The 24477-nt window shown below is 46.3% G+C and overlaps 2 protein-coding genes across 2 annotated transcripts; both read right to left on the bottom strand.

Moving 5' to 3' along the window:
* Positions 1-4098: 4098 nt before the first annotated feature.
* LOC129328083 (zinc finger protein 501-like) lies at positions 4099-8842 on the bottom strand. The gene is made up of 2 exons (XM_054976833.1): positions 8440-8842; positions 4099-7412 (listed from the first exon to the last, which is right to left on the bottom strand). Exon 2 carries the CDS (start codon positions 7345-7347, stop codon positions 6325-6327), a length of 1023 nt encoding a protein of 340 aa, XP_054832808.1. The 5' UTR covers positions 7348-7412; positions 8440-8842; the 3' UTR covers positions 4099-6324.
* Positions 8843-16013: 7171 nt separating this feature from the next.
* On the bottom strand, positions 16014-17105 carry LOC129327668 (zinc finger protein OZF-like). The gene has a single exon (XM_054976421.1). It carries the CDS (start codon positions 17103-17105, stop codon positions 16014-16016), a length of 1092 nt encoding a protein of 363 aa, XP_054832396.1.
* Positions 17106-24477: the final 7372 nt, after the last annotated feature.

Here is a 24477-nt window from a genome sequence, read left to right as displayed (position 1 = left end):
ACTAGAGAAAAAAGCCACAACTGGAGTAGAATGGGCAAGCTGCAGAAGCAATGGCAAGAGAGATTCAGACAGGTTCCTTAAAAGACCCTGCCTGCCGTCAGGCTTGAAAAAGGTGCTTATTTGCAGCTATCCTTTGACCCCTCTTTCATCCCAAATGAAGGATTTCTGTTATGGGGGCTGCAGATGAACTCCCCTCCATTGCATCGGGGCCTGTGCAGAAAAGGTACTAATCTGCAGCATTTTGACAACCAAATTGCTAGGAAGTGGCACTGATATCAGGGGGGGGGGGGCGGGGGCTGCATTTTCATGGTTCCCAGCAGATTTTTAAATAAAGTATGAGCTCCATTTTTAAAAGCATGTGTGCATCGTTAATAGTAGAGTATAGGAGTTATCAAAATAAAGGACCACAAAAAATGAAATAAATCTGATGATGATGCTATGCTGAATTATCACAATTGTCACCAGGGCTTTTTTTCTGGGGAAAGAGGTGGTGGAACTCAGTGGGTTACCCTCGGAGAAAATGGTCACATGGCCGGTGGCCCCGCCCCCTGATCTCCAGACAGAGGGGAGTTTAGATCGCAATCTAAACTCCCCTCTGTCTGGAGATAAGGGGGCGGGGCCACCGGCCATGTGACCATTTTCAAGAGGTTCTGGAACTCCGTTCCCCCGCGTTCCAGCTGAAAAAAGCCCTGATTGTCACAGAGAAAATAGTTGCTCACTGTTGAGTTTGGAATGAAAAGGGGATAGGAGGAGCAACAAACAAAAAGCTACTTTCAAGAACTGAGCTTATCCTAGGCAGACGGAGCCTGTCAGAAGGAACCTGTCAGAGAATCACTTGTCTGTCATTGCTTGAGAGCATTTCCTTCTGTGCCTTGCTCTGTGTTGTACAGCCCCAAGTGTAGCGGGGAGGCAACACGGCAGGCAAGCAGGGCTACCTACAGGTTGGTGTCACCTGGGCAGAATTACTTCTCGCAAGCTCCCAGTCACACATGCACTCTAATACATGCACATGCACTCCCTCTTAGCAACTACTTTTGAAGCTGAATACAACTCCTTGGAGTCTTGCAGAGACTTCTGGGGAGATGTTGTAGAGGCCTCTGGGGTGAGCTTCCATTTCTGTCTGGGAGAGGGAACAAATGGTGTACACACAGAGCCAGGGATTGGCTCTGAAGCCATGTGTTAAGGGATTTTATATGTTCATATAGTTTCAGCTGTAACCTTTTTCTAAGCTTGTTTTTCAGTAGGGGGTTATGGGAGTGAGACCCGGCTCCTTCTCCTACAAATTGCCCTTCCCCTACTTTTACTTCGCTGTCCTCTTCTGGACATGGCAACATAGGTAAAAGACAGTGAGACAAAGAGGTGCTTGAATTTACAACAGGACACCAGCCTTGAACATTTTTGGCTGTTATGATCTGTTAGCACTTTTTAAATCATTTCACGGATGCACTTCTCTGGGTCTCCAAAAGATAACAAGAAGTGCCAGCTGGGTGCTAGACATCACTCCTTTGGGTTTATATGACCTGCCAATTTTTAAAGAAAATTACTGACTTAAGCTTTTTTTTTCTTTTGTAGATTGCCCTACTGTTGTAAAAATGTTCTGATGAGTCTGTTTGTAACAGCTTCTAGCTTCTAGCTGGGTGCAACTGCCCTGTGGGTGTGCACTCTGGTCAGAGTCGTCTGAGAATGCATCAGTCTGAGTTTGTCTCCAATAAACTTTTTTACTTTGCCAATATGTCTGTCTTGATTTGATTGGGATCCAGGGTCTTGATTGGGATCTCCAGGAAAGATGGTAAGAATCACATAAACGATGCTGTGGCCTGGGACTGAGAACATTTGTTTGTGTGTGTTCAGAAGGGACATGGGTACTAAAGGGAGATTTTAAGGCAGGCGAGCCAAAGATAAGTTTTTCTCTCTTTGTCTCTCTCTCTCCCTTCTGGCTCTGTGTGTGTTTGAATAGCGCAAGTGACATTTAGTGGCAGGTTGGCTGGTGAGAATCCCCTTACACCATGTATGCCAGCAATCAGAGAACAGTGCTGGCCCCTTATATGGTCCTGGCAGCTGCCCAGCCATGCTGCTCTTGATGCTGGTCTGTAGCTAAGCTTCATAACAAAATGTTGGGGAGGAGCTGTAGCTCAGTGGTAGAGCGCCCGCTTTTCACACCAAAGATCCCAGGTTTAATCCCTGGTATCTCCATTTAAAAGGGATCTATTCCTAGGAGATACGAAAGGCCTTAATCTGAGGCCTGGCCTGGCCTTGGAGATCATAGTCATAGCAGTCATAGCAGACAATACATCAGTGGTCTGATTCAGTATGGAACACATACATCTGAGGGAGATTTGTTGCTGTTAACTATTTTGTAAAGATTCCCATAGGTTTAGGGTTGCCAGCTCCAAGTTGGGAAATTCCTGGAGATCTGGGAGGTGAAGGAAAAGACCTTGGCATGGCATAATTGCATAGAGTCCACTCCCCAAAGTAGCCATTTTCTCCAGGTGAACTGATTTCTGTGGCCCGGAGAGCAGTTGTAATTCTGGGAGATCTCCAGCCACTACCTGGAGGCTGGCAACCCTACGTAGGCTTGATATCTTCAGATTTCTCACTGACAATTTGTACCTGTTGCTGTTGGGTGACTTGAATTGCTTTGGCTGTGATTCCTGTTCCAGAATACAGGGAGCGACTGCTGTCATCTCCACTTAGACAAAGAAGCAGTCAAGTCAGCATAAGGACTGAAGGTAAAAACTTCAGCATCTTGATATAGATGATGTTTCCAAAGAAAGCTGTATCACTCGCACTTGCAGATGAGGCATATTCTCAATTGTTCAACACAATATTTAAACAAGACCGCACTTTTGTTGTTCTTGGGGGGGAGGTTGTCCAAGAAACCATCTTCCACCCCTAATCAGATCATGACACTGAAAATGGAAGAGATGCATTTTTACTCTGAGCTTAAGGAGTTCCTTATTCACCAGGACATTCAACGCACCATTGGTGAATGGGCAAACTTATTCCTGCACGCATCTCTTTGGCTGATTAATGACATTCCTAAGAACAGGCTGTTCAGTCAAGACAAGATAGATCCAGTTTACAGTATGGCTATGATTGTGCTACCAAGAACGGAATTTGGATTTCAGCTGTTCATACTTCTGTGCCACATCTTTCACATTCCTGAGAATCTAAGTTCTTTTTAATTTAAAAGGTGCTGGCTTTCATGGTAGTGATTTTCATACTGTTTTCTGGGAAAACACAGAAGTCTGTGGAAGCAAAGCAGGGCTTGCCCAAGAATTGCTAATACAAGACAAGCTTCCTTTGTAAAATTTGCAGAGCCAAGAGAATGAGTACTAGCAGGCCTGCCCCACACCCTGCATGATTGGCACATGAAGCCTAGAACACCTCCCAGAATCCTTTGCAGGGCATGTGGCTCCACTGCCAATACACAGCAAAGACATCCATTTGGGCAAGGTTCCCATAAGCTACAAAGGTATAAAGTCTTAAGAATATTGGCATATTCTGGCAGCCCAATTTAGCAACTTTCTGTATCTGGTGCTTTTGGCCGCCATTACAGAAGATCATCTATGCACAGCCAATTTACACATTATGGAGTACAGAGGTTCAGTTTGGGATCTCCTCTTCACCCTGAGTCAAATGCAACAGTCACACATGATTTGCGCCACAGGTTCTCCACAATTCCCATGTTTATGGTGCCCAGTTCCAATCAGGGCCATAGTACTTATGCAGAACTTTTCCAACTTGAACCAGTCCAGTTTCAGGCTCACCTGTTGAGGAAGCCCACATGTATCCCAGGAAACATGAAGATCTCCCCAGATAGGATCTTCTCCAGGACTGTTTCAGATTGGGGAGATGATGGTGTGTGTGTGAAGTCCCACACATGCTACTGTCCTAATCTAAATCTGTCACCATGCTGAGAAGAATCTACAGCTTACATGTGACTATGTTACATCTGACACAGAGTTGGAACACTACACTCAACCTGTGTATTCCGTAAGGTTTGAATTAGATGCCTACTACCCTTGGACACCCAAAACTTTTGTGTCACAAGATACCAACAACAGTCTATATCTCCGGTTCGTAACGTTTATTTTTAAGTCAAATTACTTTCATCCTCAACTGAAAGCTAATGGTCCCCCCCACAACATCCCAGGTAACTTACCCCAGACAACTGCTACCATCCCACTTTCTTAAGGACTTGGCCTTCTAAATTTATTCAACAGCAGCCCATTGAAACCAGCCCCTTAGAACTTTGGTTCTTACAAGCCTTTGTAGTTCAAAAACAATCTGCAGCATCCACTGACCATTCTTAAAAAGGATTCACAGAACTGCTTCAGTAGGGGTGGGTTGGCAAAGTGGACAGATTTTATAATGTAGACAGGGTTGCTAACAGTTCTGGAGAAAAATGTCCTATTCCTTTAATAGATGGTATTTATTTGGTGATGTTTACCTCCATGCCATGAAAAACTTCTGCCTTCCTCAGTAGTTAACTCTAGCTTTTTGAGAGTAGAATGCATGAGACCTGTAAGTTATACTGTTATTTCTGTAAAACCTAGACAGCAGGCAGAAACTCAACAGGCAAAGGCTTTCCATCACTGAACTTCCCCTGAACTTTCCAGTGATGGAAAGCCTTTTGTTTGTCACAAGGTGTTTACAAGCCCAGATTATTTTTTCTACCTCAAAACTACCTCACAGTACTGCAACCATCTAGAGATATGCAGTATAGACAGAACAATCTATCTATTCCACCTTCTCCATATATCAGAACAAAACTGGGCGCATGGGTGCATGTTTGCTCAAGCAAGGAGATGGTTGCGGCCCTGCTGGTAGCAGAGGGCACTGAGGGGTAACTCCCATTTCAGAAGCCTTGTGGTGCCAGACTGAGCAGAATGGAGGAACTGGTGGTTATCTGTGATATCTGCATCTGCTGCCTATTTTTAAGACAGGGTGCTCCAAGAAATATGGTGTAAAGAAAGGCTACATCTCAGCAGTGAGTAGCATCCACATAGTGCCATTCCAGAATTTGACCAAGGAACACTCCCTGTTAATCTTACACTAGTGTGGTACTGTGGGTGGGGTTGAAACTTGTATGGCAGCTTTCCTCCTCTCCAGGGCTTTTTTTCTGGGAAAAGAGGTAGTGGAACTCAGTGGGTTGCCTTTGGGGAAAATGGTCACATGGCTGGTTGCCCCGCCCCCTGATCTCCAGGCAGAGGGGAGTTTAGATTGCCCTCCGCGCCAGCCATGTGACCATTTTCAAGAGGTTCCAGAACTCCATTCCACCACATTCCAGCTGAAAAAAAGCCCTGCTCCTCTCAATAAAATGTATGTGCAGTTATGAGGCTGAGGATCTACTCGATTCACCATCTTAGCCTGATTCCCCGCCCCCCCACAAGCCATGAAAATAAAACATACTTAAAAATCCTCATTGGTCAATAAGTTCAATGTCCCCTTTGGTCTAGCAGAGTATCCCTGCTTTATATCCCTTCTCCTCCACCTATGGTCTTCTTCCAGAGCCGAAGTGTGAAACTGCACTATACACTTGGATGGATCAGGGAATCCCTTAGACCTGCATTCTCCAAAGTCACACAGAAGCTGCAAGGAACTTACTTCCCCAAGTACAGCCTGATTTGGAGTGGGACCACAGCACCAGGGGATGAGGGGTCCAGTCCTCCCAATTGGAAACAGCTCTGGTGGACGTTATTTCTCCATTTGGGGCCCACAGAGGCAAACCCAAGAAGAAGGCAATTACAAAAGTGCCATTCAAAGCCATTTAAAAAAAAAGAAAAATAGACCACCAAGGGGGTCGCTCTGCAAGAAACTTCTCTTGCTTCCAAAAGGAGGACAGGCAAGTTGTACAGAATAATAGTGCTAAGGGTTTAGAAAGGGCCAAACTCTTTAACATACCCATGCTCAGTACAGCACCTGGTATATATGAGAACAGTATACATCATGACTGCTTTTATTACAATTAAAATTAATAGTTCTATTAATGCGTTTTAAAAAACCTATACCCTGCACATCTTAGATGCCATTAAATAAAAGATCTGGACCCTTGCTGAAAAGAAGTGGGGAAAACCTTCAGTACAGCCTAGTGTGTTTTGAATGGCTCAAGATGGATTTGGGGTTTGAAAATTTGTGAGTTGTAGATCTGTGCTGTCGTGGAATGCTGGCAACCTCTTTTCATCAGTGCGAGGGGATGAGAAACAAATACATCCACTAGAGCTTGGGAAGTGCTTAGGTGCTGCGTGGTCATTCCAAGATTCAGCTGGACGGAGGTCTCCTGAAAATTCTGTCCCACTCATCAAGACATGGGCATGACTTTTAGTACATTTGGTTAGGGTAAGGCCACAAGGGCAGAAAAGAGACCGGGTTTTCTCCTGCATGGATCCGCTGGTGTCTCTTGTGATGGGAGCTGCGGCTGAAGCTTTTCCCACAGTAAGTGCACGTGTAAGGTTTCTCCCCTGTGTGGATGCGGTTGTGCTGAGTGAGGGTGGATTTGTCGGTGAAGCTTTTCCCACAGTCAGAGCAGGTGTACGGTTTCTCCCCTGTGTGGATTCTCTTGTGCCTGATCAGGTTGGAGCTGACGTTGAAGCATTTCCCACAGTGGTTACACTCAAACGGTTTTTCCCCCGTATGGATGCGCATGTGCTTGACCAGATCGGAGGTCTGGTTGAAACTCTGCCAGCACTCTGCACATGTGTGAGGGATTTCAAAGGGAGATGTTTGCTTCTTGGAGACTCTGGCCTTCTTGACTTTACCAGGAATCAAGGCATTGGCGGCGTTGGTTTCCAGGGGACTGCATTTTCCTTGCCGCTTTGCCGGCAGGCTCTTCAGGTGCCGCTTGTGATGGGAGCTGTGGCTGAAGGTTTTTCCACAGTCGATACACTGGTAGGGCTTCTCTCCTGTGTGGGTCCGCACATGCTGAACCAAGGTAGACTTGTCAGTGAAACTTTTCCCACACTCAGAGCAAAGGTACGGCTTCTTACCCGAATGGATTCTCTGGTGCCTGCTCAGGCTGGAACTGATGCTGAATGTTTTCCCACAGTCACAGCATTTGTATGGCTTCTCCCCTGTGTGGATTCTCTGGTGGTTAATTAGATCTGAGCTCTGTCCAAAGGTTTGACCACACTCGGTACAGATGTTTGGGTTCTCTCCAGAGCAGGTTCTCTGGGGGACCGTGGTGCCTTTGCGTTTTCTCACTCTTTTTTCGGGACTGACAGCTCTCCTCTTCCCCTCCAGAAGAAGGCGGTTCTTCTGTTGTTCTTCTAACTTTTTCTGACTTTTCAGTCCTCTGTTCTGACCTGAGACTTGAGGAGCTTTCCCTCTGGATTTTTTTGGAGGCATTTTGAACAGGTCCCACTGAAACTGAAGAGGCTCCCCAACTTAGGTTACACTTGGAGCTCCATAACCTATTCAGATAAGGGAAAAAAGACACAGAGCAGCTTATATAGTGAACAATCAAATACATGGGGCATCAAATCATGCTTTGGGAGTCAACTTCTCGGCCATCCCAAAAGGTTCTCAAACGATTCTGCTCCTCACTTCCATGTGAGGTCCCCCTGTTTCCTTTTTCTTTCTTTCTTTCTTTCTTTCTTTCTTTCTTTCTTTCTTTCTTTCTTTCTTTCTTTCTTTCTTTCTTTCTTTCTTTCTTTCAACAGCCTATTTCTCCACCCCCCTCCAATAAAATCTGGCAATCCTTAAGAGTTTTCTAATATCCACTGCTACTCTAGGGAACAAGCTCCTTTGCCCTGGGGGGTTCTTAAGAGTCAACATTTCCTACCTTAAATTCTAGCTGCTACAAAGACACTTTTCTTCAGCAAAACCCTTCCAGATCCTCCTGAACAACTCCATGGGAAGGATGGTGCTTTCTTTTAAACTGGGTTCTTGAGCCTTTGTGTGACAGGAGGAAATTCAACTGGTACAGTTTTCCTCCGCGCACCGTGAACCCCCATGGATTCACCTGTTTTTCTGTCTGTGTGTCATTAGAAGCGAATGGGGTGGGGGAAGAGACAACAGTGGTGGCCTTGCTCCACCTTCCCATTGCCAAAGATCATCTATCAAGCGCTGACCTCTCCTACTTCATCCTTACCTTGACCCTTCTGGGCAGGGGCTCCCTCATTTAAGGAGAGCATCCAGGTCCAGACCTCTTGAGAAGGTCCCTGCACTTTTAGGTGCAGCAGAAAAGGGAAACTCCCACCTAGATCAGCTTCTGCTACCATTGTCCGGGCGAAAGCGGCACCTAACGGAAGTCTGCCTTCTTTTCATCTCTTAAAGGAACAGTACACCTCTCGGGGTCTAAACCTGACAACCCTACTGCAGCGCCGGGCATAGCTGACCAGTCGTGTTATCCCTTGTATTTCTTTCATGCGTTTTGGATGGACGGGCAGCTCGCTTGCTGAAAACAAAGGATATGTTAGAGAAGACAGCCGCGCTTACTTGATAGTATCGGTGAAAGGAGGGAGAGGGAGGAGCAGCGTCAATGGAGAAGACGTCGGATCTCTTCCTCGTTGCCGGGGAGGGCTCCTTGGACCGGCGGCGCCTTGACAGAGCCCTTCATGGATCAGCTCCTGGGGGGGATCTCTGGAGGAGTCAGCCGGGCATGATCCGTGCATATGTCAAAAAGCAACAGTAGGGACGGGAGGGGAGGGAGTGACAAGGGGTCTGGGATTCAGGAGAATGGGAAAGCCCGCAATGCCGCCGGAGGAGGGAGACTTGGGAGAAATGTTTTTTCCTAGCAGAGATTTCCTCCAGTTGGGCTAAGGGAGCAGCAAGCTGGGCTCTTCTCGCGTTGGAGGGGGTCGCAATGGAGGAGCAGTGGCAGGAAGCGGCACAAGCCTCTAACCTGGGAAGCCCAACCTCAAAATCGAGAGGGGAGAAAGCAAAGGAAGAAGGGGCGGGGGGAGGCTTCCTGGAATCACGACAGCCCTCTAGTGGCCACCGCGGCTGAAATTGCATCCCATTTATTACCTCGAACAAGGGGGTGGGAGGGATACGACCCAGGGTCAAACTGCGAACTGGAGGAGGGGATTCAAAACTTTTGTGGGCAAATGTGGAGACGTTCAAGATTTTACCGCCTTGCACTGGCTTATGATAAACCTCAGAGGAGATTTGCCCACCCTCCCTGTTGAATAAAAATCCCAGGGATTTATTTCCCAGACTTGCTGGAAGTCAATTAGAGCCAGAGCAGTGTCATGAAGAGATTACGGGTCTTATACAATCTGTGTTTAATAAACGGAATCGTAATTTAATAAATGAATGGAGCCTTAATAAGAATCTTCATTGAATGAATTCTTCCCCTGAACCCAGTCATTCTAAAGCAGTAAAGCAGCACCCACCCCTTCTGATCTTCTCTTCGTAGTGCATTGTAAGGTATCCTTGAGTTCATAATGTGTAATGATGAAGGCCAGCAATTCTAGCCAATGGTCCCGGAGAACCAACCTCGTAAGAGGCTAGTAGATGCAGGCTAGTAATTCTGTGTGCTCTAAAGAATGCTGTACTGGGCTCCTCTAGGCCTCCTAGGAGAGGCGCCAACCAACCATTATGAAAAACTTTACTTAAACAAAATTTAGTCGATTTACAAAATACAGGGGCTGCTTCATACTTACGGAAGTCTCCTTAATTAAACCAGCAATCATAAAACAGGCTCTATAACGTGCCTCGGCAACAAACTAGTTTTCCATTGCACAAATGTGCAAGACGCAGGCACAGTTCAGAATAACGACATATTCTGTTTATGGGTCTGCCTATGTCCGCCCTGGATCCTCTGAAGCAGGCTTGCACCAGAAGAGCTCCTCCTGAGTGACACTTAGTTTGTCAAGCACACAGGGACCCGGTAAATCAAAACCAGAGCATGTGGGGAGAGGGGGCTTAAGCCTCTTTCACACACGATTTTGCTGATCTGAAGCAGCTCTGGAGAATCCCTCTTTGCACCACTGGGAAAAAATGGCATATACCGATGGGGCTTACAGATAAGTTTCCCTTCTTAAAGGCTCCAATCAAGCAGGCACGCATACACACTGCAGGTGTGTGTTTGTGTATGAAGGAAACACACTTCTGATGCTGTAAAGACAGAAACAGAAGCAAACGTAGAACACTGTCTAGGAACAGGCCCGGAGAAAAATATCCTCTCTTTAATACAGGCTTAGGTAAAGGTAAAAGTGCAAGCACCAAGTCATTACTGACCCATGGGGGGATGTCACATCACGTTTTCTTGGCAGACGTTTTTTAATAGGGTGGTTTGCCATTGCCTTCCTCAGTCATCTACACTTTACCCGCGGGAGACTGGGTACTCATTTTACTGACCTCGGAAGGATGGAAGGCTGAGTCAACCTTGAGCCAGCTATGTGAACCCAGCTTCCACCAGGATCAAACTCGGGTCGTGAGCAGAGCTTGGGCTGCAGTACTGCCGCTTACCACTCTACACCACGGGGCTCGTTAATACAGGCTCAATATGTGCTTATTTCCACCTCCATATTTCCACCTATGTTGTACCTGTAAATAAAGCAAATTCTGCAAGAATACAGTAGATCTCTAGGGAATCGATCAAGGTCAAGAACAGGTCAAGAACCCTAAGGGGTCACATAGCATTATGAAATAGCCTTCCTTATGCTGTATATCAGATCCACTCCCATCCTCATTTTTATAAAGCGTATGAAAGCCTACTATTCTTAGAAGGCAATTACTGGTCTGATAATGCTGTTCAATTGTAACATGGGCAGATTGTTGTAGTTAAGATCCATGCAAGTTAATTTAGTTGTTTATAATGGTCAGGTTTTTAGCTTCTCACATTTTGTATGGTTTTAATCTCTTTTTGTTAGCTCCCCTGAGCCTATTGGAAGGGCAGGACACAGATTTTGAAAATAAATAAATACAATTGTGAAGACACTGTGAGAAGAATGCTCATGCAGAGACACAGTTCTGTTTTAACTGGCTTTAAGTGATGTAGTCCAGCACTATTGAGTGTGATTTACAGAGACTACTCAAATCCTAGATCTATTATCATATATTGTTTCCCAGTGGTGTCAGGGAACGAACAATAGACTTTGGACATCCTATGTGAATTCTGCCACTCAGCTATGATGGCTTCTGTTAAAAAGGAAGGTCATCTCTGCGCTAGAATTTCTCCTCGGTCTGTCCTGAAGCTAGTTGGGTGACCTTGGGTCTATCAGCCCAAGCTACTTCACAGGGTAGAGGAGAAGGACAAAGGAGACCCATATACCTTCAGGAGGAAGGGCAGAATAAAAACGTGATCATTTTTCACTTTTACTGTGGGTGCCCACAGTAATATACAATCACGTCACTTGATACTTGCTGGCATTTCTTATACTGAGGGCCAGAGGTTAGTATTGTACCCAAAGGGAGCTGGGAGGCCTCTCTCATTCCCCATCCATTGAACAAGAACGATGGGGATCTGTCTCACAGGGTTTATTTTAAACATTATCACTCCACACATTTTCACCACCACATTTGGAGAGCCAGTGTGGCATAGTGGTCAGACTGGCAGACTATGACCAAGTTCAATCCCTGCTGTGCCACGGAAGCTCGCTGGGTGCCCTTGGGCCAGTCATACACTCTCAGCCTAACCTACCTCACTGCATGGTTAGGGCTTTTTTTCTGGGGAAAAGAGGTTGTGGAACTCATTGGTGTAGCATGGGTTGCTAGCACCTGGGGCAACTCCCAGCAGGAGGTGGCGCCACTGGCACCACCATGTGCACACTTTGTGTGTGCATGCTCCCAGGACCACACAATGGCATCACTTCCAAGAAGTGACATCATTGTGCAGGCCGCAGCTCCCCCCACCCACCCAGCAGTGCTCCCGCGATTTGGGCCAGCTCACCCCACCTCTTACCTGGCAGCCCTCCGGCACAGCCGCCCACATCGCCACCACCAGCTCAGCGTGCTTCTCAGCCAGCAGCCACTGCAGGAGGGCCATCTCGGTGCCCTGTGAGCCAGCCACCCTGTTGCAGCGGCAGGCAGCACGAGTGGCCTCCTACAGACACAGCTCAGGTTCTTCTTGTAGGGTTGCCAGCCTCCAGGTGGTGGCTGGAGATCTCCTGGCCTTACAACTGATCTTCAAGCCATAGAGATCTGTTCCTCTGGAGAAAATGGCTGCTTTGGAGGGTGGACTCCATGGCATTATACTCTGCTGTGGTCCCTCCCTTTCCCAAATCCTGTCCTCTCCATGCTCCATGCTCCTCCAATCTCCAGGAATTTCCCAACCTGTAGCTGGCAACCTTAACTCTATGGCATAATACCTTGCTGAAAACCCTCTCCTCCTCAGCTTTTTTAAAAGCCGTCTGCTTAAAAAAAATCAGTTGCATTGGAGTGGTTCTACTTCCACCCGTGCTAGATTACCAGGGGGTGTTTCCAATCCTTTTGGAAGCGCCCAAGAGCACATAAAGCACAATGCTGCACAGGGAGACTTCGGCCAAAGCCCCGTGGCAATGCCCCACTCTACTCCAGGGCAGGACCACACACAACAGAAAGCCCAGTGCACCCACGAAGGACCCACAAAGCACGGGGTGGGCGAGCGGGGCAGGGGAGCAGGCAAGCCATGGCCAGAGCAACGCTTCCAAGTGAGACCTGTGGGGAGCGCAGGGAACAAGGAAGGGACAGGCAGGCTCACCGTCTGGCTGGCTGGGGATGTCATCCACAATGTCAGTTGCTCTCCGGTCCGAGCAAGCCCATGAGCTCAGGTTGCCTGGCGCAGGGCTGGAATGGAGGAGCACAGGGAAGGGGAAGCACCTGCAGCACCTGATCTCACACCTGGGACAGAAATCTCCTGCGCCAACTGGCCACGCCTGCTGCTCGTGGGTGGGGAGGCTCCCTTCTGCCTCTGGCCAGGGAGAAGCGCTTGAGGAACCAGCGGTAGAGGCCGCCCCTCCCCAGATACCACGTGATTACTTCTGAGAGGTCCTGGAACTGCATTGCACCACGTTCCGGCAGACAAAAAGCCTTGATGGTTGTGAAGGGGGAAAATGGAGGACAGAATGATGCAAGCTGCTTTGGGCCCCATTGGGGAGAATGGCGAGGGACAATGAAGTAAAATTAAACAGATAGAAAGCAACTAACTACAAGAACTCCTCTTGACCTGAACCAGCTTCCAAAGAAAGCATGAAACAATATAATAGAGGAAATAGACAGACAAGCCCAGTGAAATGAAATCAGCTATAAAACCATATATATATATCCATCTCACCTTCTGAGAGGCCTGTTTCCACAGATTCCCACCATTTGATACACAGAGAATGGGATCCTTATTGTGGGGACACCCTCTTGGTGGAAATCCTCAAGCAGCTCCATCAAACTAGCTTGTTTGCAATTTTTCAGAAGATGGATTAAGCCTTTTTATTTAGACAAATCTTTCTAGATCATATGGCCACTCGGGTTTATTGTTGTAGATCAGCTATCTCTTTGTCGACTTTGTTTGCTTTAGTGGCTTTACAATTGTTTTCCATGGAAATCACCTTGAGAAACTCCATTTCAGTCGGTAAGCTTAGGTGGGATTTCCCCCCCCCAAATAAGCAAATAATATTGTATTAAACTGTGTTGGTGTTCTGCTTCATGCACTAGGTTTTTAACCATCTAGAGCAGGTAGACAATTGTTGTTCACCCCACCCAATTCTCCCAGCACTGTGTTTTAAAATAACATTTTCAGTAGTATCTATGGTCAAACTACTCTTTATGTCGGAGATTTTTGCAGCTCCTGACAAGTTTTGTTTGTGAAAAAAGAAGCTACAGGGATTATTGATTCAAAACAGAACAGAGATAGGGCAATTCTCTCTCTCTCTCTCTCTCTCTCTCTCTCTCTCTCTCTCTCTCTCTCTCTCTCTCTCTCTCTCTCTCACACACACACACACACACAGTTTTCCTGATCAAAAGCATGACTCCCCTCCGGGAACTGCAATCCTTAGTGAGGCAAATTGCTGCTGGGAATACAGTTTTGACCAAGGAAGTGGCTTTCAGGGGGGGGGGGGCGGTTCTGTCTAAGTGTGAGGGCCATGATTTAGATCACACCTAGGATCAAAATTGATGTCAGGGGACACCATTAAAGAGGGGCACAAACTGAAAAAATCCCGAACCATGTGGTTCGTGCTTCGTCAAATTTCATGAACCTGCCCCTGGTTCACGAACTGGTTCATTTGGTTTGTGAAAACGTCACATCCAGGTCAGAAAATCATCACTTCCGGGTCAGCAGAAGATCTGCAGGAAGTCCATCCCCTGTTGCCTAGGAAACTGATTGATTGGCACCAGGCTGTCTGCAGTGACAAACCAAAAAATGAACCAAACAAACCAGCCTAAAAGTTTGTGGCGGTTCATCAGAAATGGGATCTGACGAACCGTGGTTCGCGTACCACGAACCGGCCTGCTTCGTGTTTAATTTTGGTTCGTATTTCAGTTTGTGCCCATCTCTAGACACCATCACAGATTGGTTCAAACAATGCAATCCTAAACAGATTTACACCTAAGCCCATTGGGATGTAACCCTGCTTAGGACTGCACTGCAAGGTCATACCATGTGTTTGGTCTGGCTTGAATGTGAATGGAAAGCAGGTTGTTTTCCACTTTCCACATAGCATTGTGGTGCTCTAGTGAACCCTCTAGCTTTGCAGCTTTCCAAAATGTACTTTACTATGCCGTTTTTGGAAAGATCACAGCAAAGCTGGGGGAGGGCTTCCACAAACCCCTCAGGTAGGGTGTGGTGTGTGGTTTGTGTAACTGTGTGATAACCACAGGGAACTGGGGCCAGGGAAATCTGTCTTGTGGAAGGGCCATTGCTGTTGTGCAGCAACAGAATCATCACCATCACCATGTGGAAGTTGTCTTTGTTTCTCCTGAGGTTTTTCAAAAGTAGCCACAGCAAATGCTATTCAAATACACTGATTTCTTTTGTTTTTCAGTTTACTCTTGAATATATCCATAAGTAGGCCTTTGAACCCCTCCCTCCCAATCTCTAGCACCTGAAATGATGGTCCTAGTAATTAGAACAACTTATTCTCATAATTTCTTTATCATCATGTGAAAACCATCTGGCGTTCTTCATCAGGTTATGGAAAGTCAAAGACTGAAGAGACAAAGACCAGGAGTCAAGATTTCAGACCTAGTTCTGATGCCTGATAAAGGGAACCAGCCACCCTTTGGAGGCAGAAGTGTTTGAAGTTGGAATCAGGTAAATCTGACCCAAAGGACAGAAGTCACCTGTCAGTTCTCCTTGCAAACTCTGTTGCATTCTTGTGCAGTTTCTATCCTTTTCAATAATCTTACAAATGAGATATTCCCAGTGAATTCCCTCCCCCAGGTTAGTGGTTTAGGGAAGGTGTTATTTAGTTTTCCATCTCAAGAGCCAAAGTATCTTGGAGTGATTCTACCAAGTTTAACATAAAAAGCCTTCAAAGGCCTTTTGAAAACAAAGTTCAAACCTTTCAGATAAAAAGGTACCACCTCAGCATGCTTATTTCGTCTGTCCCTACATCCTGAGGACAAAACAGCAAGACTCCCATCCACCAAATAAATGAATTGGGACAATTTACATATCTCCGTACTTACTACTCACAAACCACTTGGTGGCAGTGTAGAAAAGTGTCACATTCCATGGCTGAACTCCCACCCCGGCTGCTGTTGACACGTCTCAGAGGGTAATGTTTGAGGAGGTTCTTAACATCTCAGGATATCTTTGAGGACAGGGAAGGCGACTCCTGCGTGCATTTACTTTTTGTTGCACATTTTCAAGATTAATGTTACTTTTAGAGGAACTAGAAATCTCTCTTCATGTATACATTATTAAGTGAATAAATTAAGGAGAAAATGGGGATCAGGACTATTTTTTGTCCCTATCCAGAACGTCATAGCTATCCAAGGACAAAAAGTGTTCTCTTTTCAAACACCCCATAATATTTTTTTAAAAGCTTAGTGATGAAAGCACACTGTTTTCCCAGTATTTGGTATCTGTCTGTTCATGCTCACCTTCTCCGTAGTAGCTACCCCATCCTCTTTGTCTCTCCTTTCACCTGCTAGAAAGTCTGTGATGGGGGGTGGTGCCAGAGTGGAAGGAGAGCCTGTGGGTTATCCCCAGCTGTGTGAGTGCGCTCATGTCTCTTGTGATGAGCGCTGCGGCTGAAGTTCTTGCCGCAGTAGATGCAGATATACGGCTTCTCGCCCGTGTGTGTGCGCTGGTGCTGTGTTAGTGTGGACTTGTCAGTGAAGCACTTGCCACAGGCATCACAAGCATATGGCTTCTCACCTGTGTGGATGCGCTGGTGTCTTGTCAGGTTTGAGCTGATGCTGAAGTGCTTGCCACAGTGGCTACAGTGGAATGGCTTTTCCCCTGTGTGGATGCGCATGTGTTTGACCAGGTCTGAGTTCTGGCTGAAGCTCTGCCAACATTCCGCACATGTGTTGGGGATCTCAACGGCTGGCTCAGCTGCAGGAACTGCCCATGTCTGCTTCTTAGCCTTTGCTTCTTTGGTGGCCTTCACTTTGTCACTACACCTCTCTGGCGGAGATGGAAGTGGGCGATGGGAACAGCGAGAGTGGCCTCGAGTAGGTGGGTTGTGCAAGTGGCGCTTGCGATGAGAGCTACGGCTAAAGCTCTTTCCACAGTCTAAGCAGCGATACGGTTTCTCTCCTGTGTGTGTACGCTGGTGCTGTGTCAGTGTCGACTTGTCAGTGAAACTTCTTGCACAGATGGGGCAAGTGTAAGGTTTCTCCCCAGTGTGGATGCGCCGATGACGCACAAAGTTGGAACTGACACGGAAACGCTTGCCACAGTAGCCACAGGCATAAGGGGCCTCACCAGTGTGGATGCGCTGATGTGTGATCAGTGTGGAACTTTGCCTGAAGCTGTGGCCACACTCTGTACACACAAAGGGTTTATCTCCACTGTGAATCCGTTGGTGGTTCACCAGATCCGAACTGTGCAGGAAACTCTTCCCACACACCGAGCAGAGATTGGGGCGCCCGCCTTTGGTGACAGCTGCCTGATGTGGGTATGGCACCTCTTTTTTCTTTACTGCCACCTCCTCTTCTGGAGGGCTGCGGCATGGGCGCTCCAACTTCTGCTTGTTCTTCTTCTTCCTCTCTCCACCTGCACTCTGGCTTACCATGGTGCTCACAGAAGCAGTGCTTTTGTTCTTCTTAGGGGACATCCCAGCAGCTGCTGCTGAAAGCTCGCCTCCCCCTTTACCAACACTGTGCCTGCCACATAGGGGGAAAGACAGAGAGAATCCAGATGGGAAATGCTCTTCCAGAGTCAGCAAAACGATGGACATTCCCACACACAGAGAGAGGGATGACAAAAGAGACTAAGCATGTGCAAAAGGACAGATAAAGATGAGTTTGTGGAATGATGCGCTGACAGGTTCTGATCTGGGAGAGAATTGGGATTTAGACATTTGGAGCAGGGCTGAGTGGATGGACTCCGGATTTCTGGATTCTGCTTCCAGCTATGATAGCACAAGTTTAGAGTTGCTTTCCTTCTCAAAATTGAACGGGATGTACCCACCTGCCTCCTAACCTTCCTCCTTCATTGCTGCCACCATTTGCCCATTTTCCAATCTCTCTCCCACCCACCTCTATCCACCCAATTCCTTGTCCACATGCATACATAGCTATGCCATCTCATATCCAGCCTGAGATAAATGGTCCTCACAAGTTGCCTTGTAGACCCCCAGATAAGAGTCAGAGCCCACACTTTGGGGAAACTTTGAACTTAGACTGCTGATAGACCACATGATACAAATCCTCCCAGCTGCTTCCTGTCCAGTCCAGTTCAGTACAAACTTCTTGTTCTTTCTTTCAAAGCCCTCCACAACTTCCTCCCACCCTTTCCTCTCAGCCCTCATTTTCTCACGTATCCCTGACTGGGACCTTTGCTCCCTCAACTCCACCACCTTCAGCCATCCAAAGGTCTCTGCTCCACCTCCCCATGCTGGACCTTACACTTGGATCTCCCTGCCAGCAACATCTCTGCAATGCTTTTTCTCTTCTTTCAGATCCGTCTTCAAAAAACACCTTTTCAGGAAAGCATAGAATGAGAATCTGCTGGAATGGACTGTGCCATTGCAGACAGCAGTTAAAGGCTCATGTTTTAGAATATTTCAATAAGTGAAAAACTCCATGCACATAGAAACAGCAAGCAATAGGCAGTGGCATACTTATTTTCCATTTGCCTTGAGTGTTTTATGCAAAGGAACATTCCAAGCTGGCAGCACCACCCCACAGTCTTGTACACTCCATTTTTTGATCTTCTGTCCTTTGCTATCTCATTCCCCTTGCATATGTGAATCAGGTCTTAACCCTCTGACCTAACTGAAACTCAGCCTACGTACATGTAACAGCCTATAAAGATTCTTCCCTTTTTATCATTTTATCTCCTCCTTCCTCCCCCTCTGTACAAATTCAGACTTGAAGCTCCTCAGAGAATACATGATGACTTCACAAAGTGTTTTGCACATTGATAGGGCTCTACAAATAAATAAGTGCATGCACACTTATGCTCATAAATAACAGTGCATCGAGTTATTGTAATAATACAGGTCTACCAACAAAATAGCATGCAACTTTTAAAATTCATCCCTGGACACCCACATACCCTGGGTCCCATTCTCCAAATTTAAAACATGACCTGAAATGAAAATACTAGCATTTATGAATTACATCTGCACAGAGGTTCTTCCTCTTGTCTATTTTATCACACTGGGAGCATGGGAAAACTCTTGAGGGTCCGTTGGTGACTGGACACAACCATTCTGAAGATGCATTTGTGAAAAATTTAACATCAGACTTGGCCAGGCTAAAAAACAAAACCTCAATCAACCCATCAGTGTTTCCCCACATTAGCAGTATGGTGTGATGGTTAGAGCATTTGATTAAGATCTGGGAGACCCAAGTTCAAACCCCCGCCCTGCCATGGAAGTTTGCCTTTGGCCAGTCACTTACTCTTGGCTTAACATAGGTCACAGGATTGTAGTGAGGACAAAATGAAGGAAAAGAGAGTGACATAAGCCACCTTGGATCTTCATTGGGGAGAAAGGTGGGATATAAACGAATACATAAATAACCTTCCCCTATGCTTATTCTCAAAGTACAAGTAGAAAAGCAGCCAGAAATGGCAGCAGATGCCCAGCTTCGTAACATGTAAAGGACTGTGGCTCCGTTGTAGAAGACCTGCTCTGTATGCAGAACTTTCCGTGTCCGAGCCTTGACATTGCCCCTTTCAGGAGTTAGGAAAAGACTTTCTCTGTCTGAGCTCTCACAGTATTGCTGCTGTTCACAGTAAAAGCCAGCCTCGTGTGAAGTGCCCAGATCTTGTTCAGACACTTTGATTTGTGCCTGACTTTTCCATGGTTTAGAAACATACCCTCTTCAGATAATAATTTTCCCCTTCCCACTCTTTTTAACCAATTTTCTTTTTTTGGTCAAGTACCTGGAATCTCCTGCTCAGGCATGAATGGCTGTCCTGAGAGAGGCTGGTTGTTCCAGCTCAGGGCATTCCCCACCTTAGGTACACAAGGAGTGCGGCTTGGATTGAGGTTTCTCCCCCACGCTCACACACCTCAGCCTGGACCACACAGGAAAGGGGGGGAAGGGGAGAAGGGAAACTATTTAGGGAAAGCATGCAAGCTCACAATGACGGCAGCTGCAGCTTCTTCTGACCCAGGAAGCTCAATCTTTAAGAAGGCTGAGCAGAAAACGTTAAGGAAAGAGGGAGAGAAATGCCTCCCTTAGCAATAGTCAGGGCCCTCTGGTGGCAGCAAGGAAGGAGCCCTCCCCTCAAATTTACAGCTTCCTCCCCTCACCAATTAAATGCTAACTGCAGGCATCAGGGACGGAGATGGGGGCAGGCAAAGGAAAAGTCACTGCAGGCAGAATCCCGTGCACTGCAATACAAAGAGTTGTAATGACAGGAAATCTGTGGCACAGACTTGAAGCGGGAGATACTTTACAGGCCAGAACAAGAATCAGGCAAGCAGTGGGAGGCTCGGTTTAAACATGATGTCTGGCATTATGTTGGTTTTAAAACCGACCTCTGTAGGATTCCATGTGCTTTGGTCTCATATTAAACTGCTCTTCAATGAATGTGCCCAGCCAGGATATGTGGCTTGGGAGAATGTGGTTCTGATGTAGCACACCTAGCTGTCAATCACGACACTGTGAGTGGAAATCCAAAATGAATTTATTTGTTTATTTATACTCCACTTTTCCTCCCAATGGGAACCCAAAATGTCTTACTAGATTATTTTCTCCTCCATTTTATCCTTACAACAATCACCTTGTGAGTTAGTTCATGCTGAGAGAGCAACTGGCTCAAGTTCACCCAGCAACCTTCTGGCCATGTAGGATTTGAACCTGGGTCTCCCAAATCATAGTCTGATACTCTAGCCATTACACCATGCTGTCTCTCTGGGTTTATGCCTAATGTCACATCTAAATAAGGCCATTGGCATAAGTTCTGAGGCACTGGCCAGATGACTGGCCCATCTTGTAATAGCCATTGATTGGCTTATTCGCCCTGGTTTTATCTAGGCCTCTCTTACATGTTTTCTTCCTACATCTAAACTAGAACAGTCAGCTTTTTGAACTATAGCCAACACTGCTAACCAAGAAACTAACCAGCTCTTATCTTTAGGAACATCTTTCACTGACTCAGACCAGTGGTCCATCTACACTTACTGTGGCTTGCAGCAATTTTGTTAGAATTCCAGCAGAGATTATTCATCGCCTTAGGTGAATAAGCCAAGGTCCTCACAAAGGAAAACATAGTGCCTAATCCTACTATATAAAAGGCAAACCATGTTGCCGATGACTCACTTCTTTTACTCGCGCAGGCTAGGGTGGCCAGGTCCATGTTGGGAAATTACTGGACATTTTGGAGGTGGAGCCTGGAGAGGGTGGGATTTGGGGAGGGGAGGGAGTTCAGCTAGGTATAATGCCATAGATTCCACCCTCTAAGGCAGCCATTTTCTCCAGGCAAACTGATTTTTGTCACCTGAAGACCAGTTGTAATTCCAGGAGATCTTCAGCCACCACCTGGTGGCAGGGATAAGAAGCGAGTCAGGGGCAAAATGGTTTCCAGAGGCCCAGAAAGGCACAGTGCGGGTGCAGGAAGGCCCGGTGCCATGGCACCGGGCCTTCCCGCTACCTCAGAGCTTCCAAGGAGCCTGCCACCACCGCTGCCACGGCCTCCGCTGCAGAGGAGCCTGCTGCCACCGCCACAGTGCCCCTTGGCCAAGCAGTGGCCAAGGGGCCGGAGGAGGAAGGAGGCCCCGATTTCTTTCCCAATCCCCCCTTCAACTGCCATGGAGGGAGTTGTGGGGGTTGAGCGCTGCTAGGGCCCATTGTATTTTCCAAAACAATGGGCCTTATTGCTGGTCCATTGATAAAGTAGCAGCCAAGCTAACTTTGGGTCATTTCCCTGAGTGCTCTCTATCTCCAGAGCCAAAATTGGGCTGAACGTTGAACTACCTATTGCAGAGATTTGTACCTGGAGAACAATTATTCAGGCAGAGTTCCTAAGTCTCTAATAGAGACCCACACAAGTTGTGATGTACCGTGTGAAATACTGGGTACCATCCAGGTATGGCAGCCAACCAGAGGGTCAATAAGCCTTCCGCTTCTGCTGCCTGTCCTGGACTGCAAACACAGCTGGAGTTGTTGAAGACTTGACAGGCCCCAGTACATGACTCTTGATCTGCATTTGGCTTGGTGGCGTCTCAAGCTGTGCCAGACAAAAAAACTCTCTCCAACAAAGAGATGAAATTGTGAGGAAATCAGATACATTGCATTTCTGTGCTTGTGGGAATTTCTCCCTGCCCCTTCCCTTTTTACTCACAATACTAAAAAGATAGGTGAGGCTGAGAGAAAATAACTGGCCCAAGGCTATCTGGTGAGCTTCAGAACTGAATGGGGATTTAAACCCTAGACCAACACCACAGTGGATTTCTGATGGGGAAGGTCTGCATCACGCACACCACATTGATGGATGTGACAGATAAAATTGTTCTGCAGTTTGCATACCACCTCCTTTCTAGGGTTATAATATTATGCACAGGGTAGAGAGGGTGGACAGAGACAATTTTTTCTCCCTCTCATATAGTACTAGAACTGAATGGCATCCAATGATATTGATGGGCTGTAGATTCAGGACAGACAAGAGGAAATACTTTTTTACACAATGAGTAAGATGTGGAATTCACTGACAGAGGATGTAGTGATGGCCACAAGCATAGATGGACCACTTGCCTGATCCAGCAGGGTCTTCTTACGTTCTTAAAAGAATGGCTAATTGCACTCTAACACTTCTGTAGTTCAACTGCCTTGGTTCATTGCAAGATAAAGTGTGATATAAAATATTTTAAATAAATGTCCACATGTCCTTTATCCAATGAGTGATTGAATTGTGCAGTAAATCTCTGAAAAAGTCATTTCGGTCAATGGATGCCTCCCCCATCCCACTGTAGCCCAAAATGCTCCCCAAAATATAGCAGTGCAAGAGTAGAAGATCTGCAGTGAATTTCAGAATTCAGTTCAATCTCCCACCTTCCATTAATGGAAATTTACCACAGGATCCAAGCCTAGGCAGAGGCAGCCATATTTGTTTATTCTCTTGTCTATCCTCTTCTTTATTTATGTCTCTTCCTCATTGGCCACCAAAATACAAGGGAGGAGACTTAAGTAAACATGAAAAAAAGAGTTCATGGATGAAGGAAGAAAAACTTTCCCCACTCGACCACCCCACATTCTTGTCGCTTCGGGTATCGTTCTCCAGCCCAGCTCTGATCCCAGCCCAGCTCTGATAGAGTGCAAGGAACAGCATCTTTGACCCATCAGATCCCACACTTACCTAACTCATGAACAGAACAGGTCCATGAACAAATCAAGATACATGGTCTTATCACACCTAGCTTGGCCTCAAAATTAGATGGGAAGTGTTGCTGTTTGAATGTTAAAGGTTAACACACATCACCATCTTCAATCTGTGGATATAGTTCCCATTTCACTGACAGAAAAAAACCGCTCAAGAGTGAGAAATTGGGACACACCCAGACATCATTTAATGGAGTCTTTTAACATTTTTGCTTCACAGCCTAAAAGAGGTCCAAGAAAAATACTCCAGAAGTGATCAGAAATAGTACATCTGTAAACAGGGTGAGAGGAGGCACTTGCTTCAGTGAAAAGTCTGGCCGCTTTAATAGCCACTTGCCCCCAGGCCAAGACTAGGCACTGGCTGACAATGAACAAAAGGGAACAAATATTCAAGGGTTTTTCTAAAAAATGTGGATTAGCTACTTTAACCACCCTGATAGCAAGAAGGAAGGAGTGGTTAAAGGGTAGCACATACAACCTAGGCATGCTTATGTATGATGTAGGAGTTTTAATTCACATTAGCAAGTGTAGGGAACAGAGATGCCAGCTATTCTGCATTCAGCACTCCTAAAAGGATGTGATTTTGTATATGTACCCAAGAAAACCTGGGAATTCCACCAGGCCCTCACCCCATGACTGCTACCTTTACATATGGGGATCTCTCACCTCCCAATGATTCATATTTTAGCCACAATTGTAGGAACTGCATCTTGCATTAGAAATGGTTTTGTCTAACCATCTTCAACAGCTACACATTTCCAAAGTTCTTGGAAAGCTCAAAAGCAGTTTTGTTGATACTCTGAGCTGATCAAACCAGAAACCAGATCAACAGAAGTCCATCCTTTTGCTCAGACTGAAACAGGAGTTCTACAAAACTTGTCATCTATGAAGTATACCATGGATGGACACTGGCCAACCCTTGACTCTATATTCAAGCACCACACTGCATAACAAGTGACCTGTTTGGTGAGACACAGGGTACTCAGGTCTGCCATGAAATGTGAGTATTCTGTAGTGGTTAGGATTGTGTGTTCTAGAAATGTTCAACAACAGATGGGGAGACACAGATTCAAGTCCCCACTCTGTTTTGAAGTTCAGTGGATGACCTTGGGCAGACACCCACTCTCAGCCCACTTTAAATCACTGGGCTATTGTAAGTATAAAATGGGAAGAGGAGCAGATAATCAAACAAATAACCTGAGTTCATCCACAACAGAAAAGCCAGTTCTGACCAGTATTTCCTTTCTCTTGTGAAATGTTCTATATCAAAAAGTCTGTTTATTGGTAGTTACAAGTGTTGTATGCAGGGTGACCTAAATTTCTAGCTTGTCTTTGTATCTCTACCCTGCACTTGCTTCAAAGAGTGCAGGATGGCACACAATGATCTCCCCTCTGTTTTTAATCCTCACAGGTAGGCTAGCCTGAGGGAGAATGACTGGCCTAGAACCATGCTGTGAGCTTCTGGACCTAGTGGGGACTTGATCCAAGGTCTCTCTGGTCTTAATTCTAGTTCAGTGCTCTAGCAAATTCACCGCACTGACTATCCCATTACTCTGATCCTATTATCACCTGTATACACACAGGAACACCAACATGTTACTCCATATTTGC

The sequence above is a fragment of the Eublepharis macularius genome, chromosome 4 (genome assembly GCF_028583425.1).
Source record: "Eublepharis macularius isolate TG4126 chromosome 4, MPM_Emac_v1.0, whole genome shotgun sequence".
Lineage (NCBI taxonomy): Eukaryota > Metazoa > Chordata > Lepidosauria > Squamata > Eublepharidae > Eublepharis > Eublepharis macularius.
This window is presented reverse-complemented; position numbering and strand designations above follow the sequence as displayed.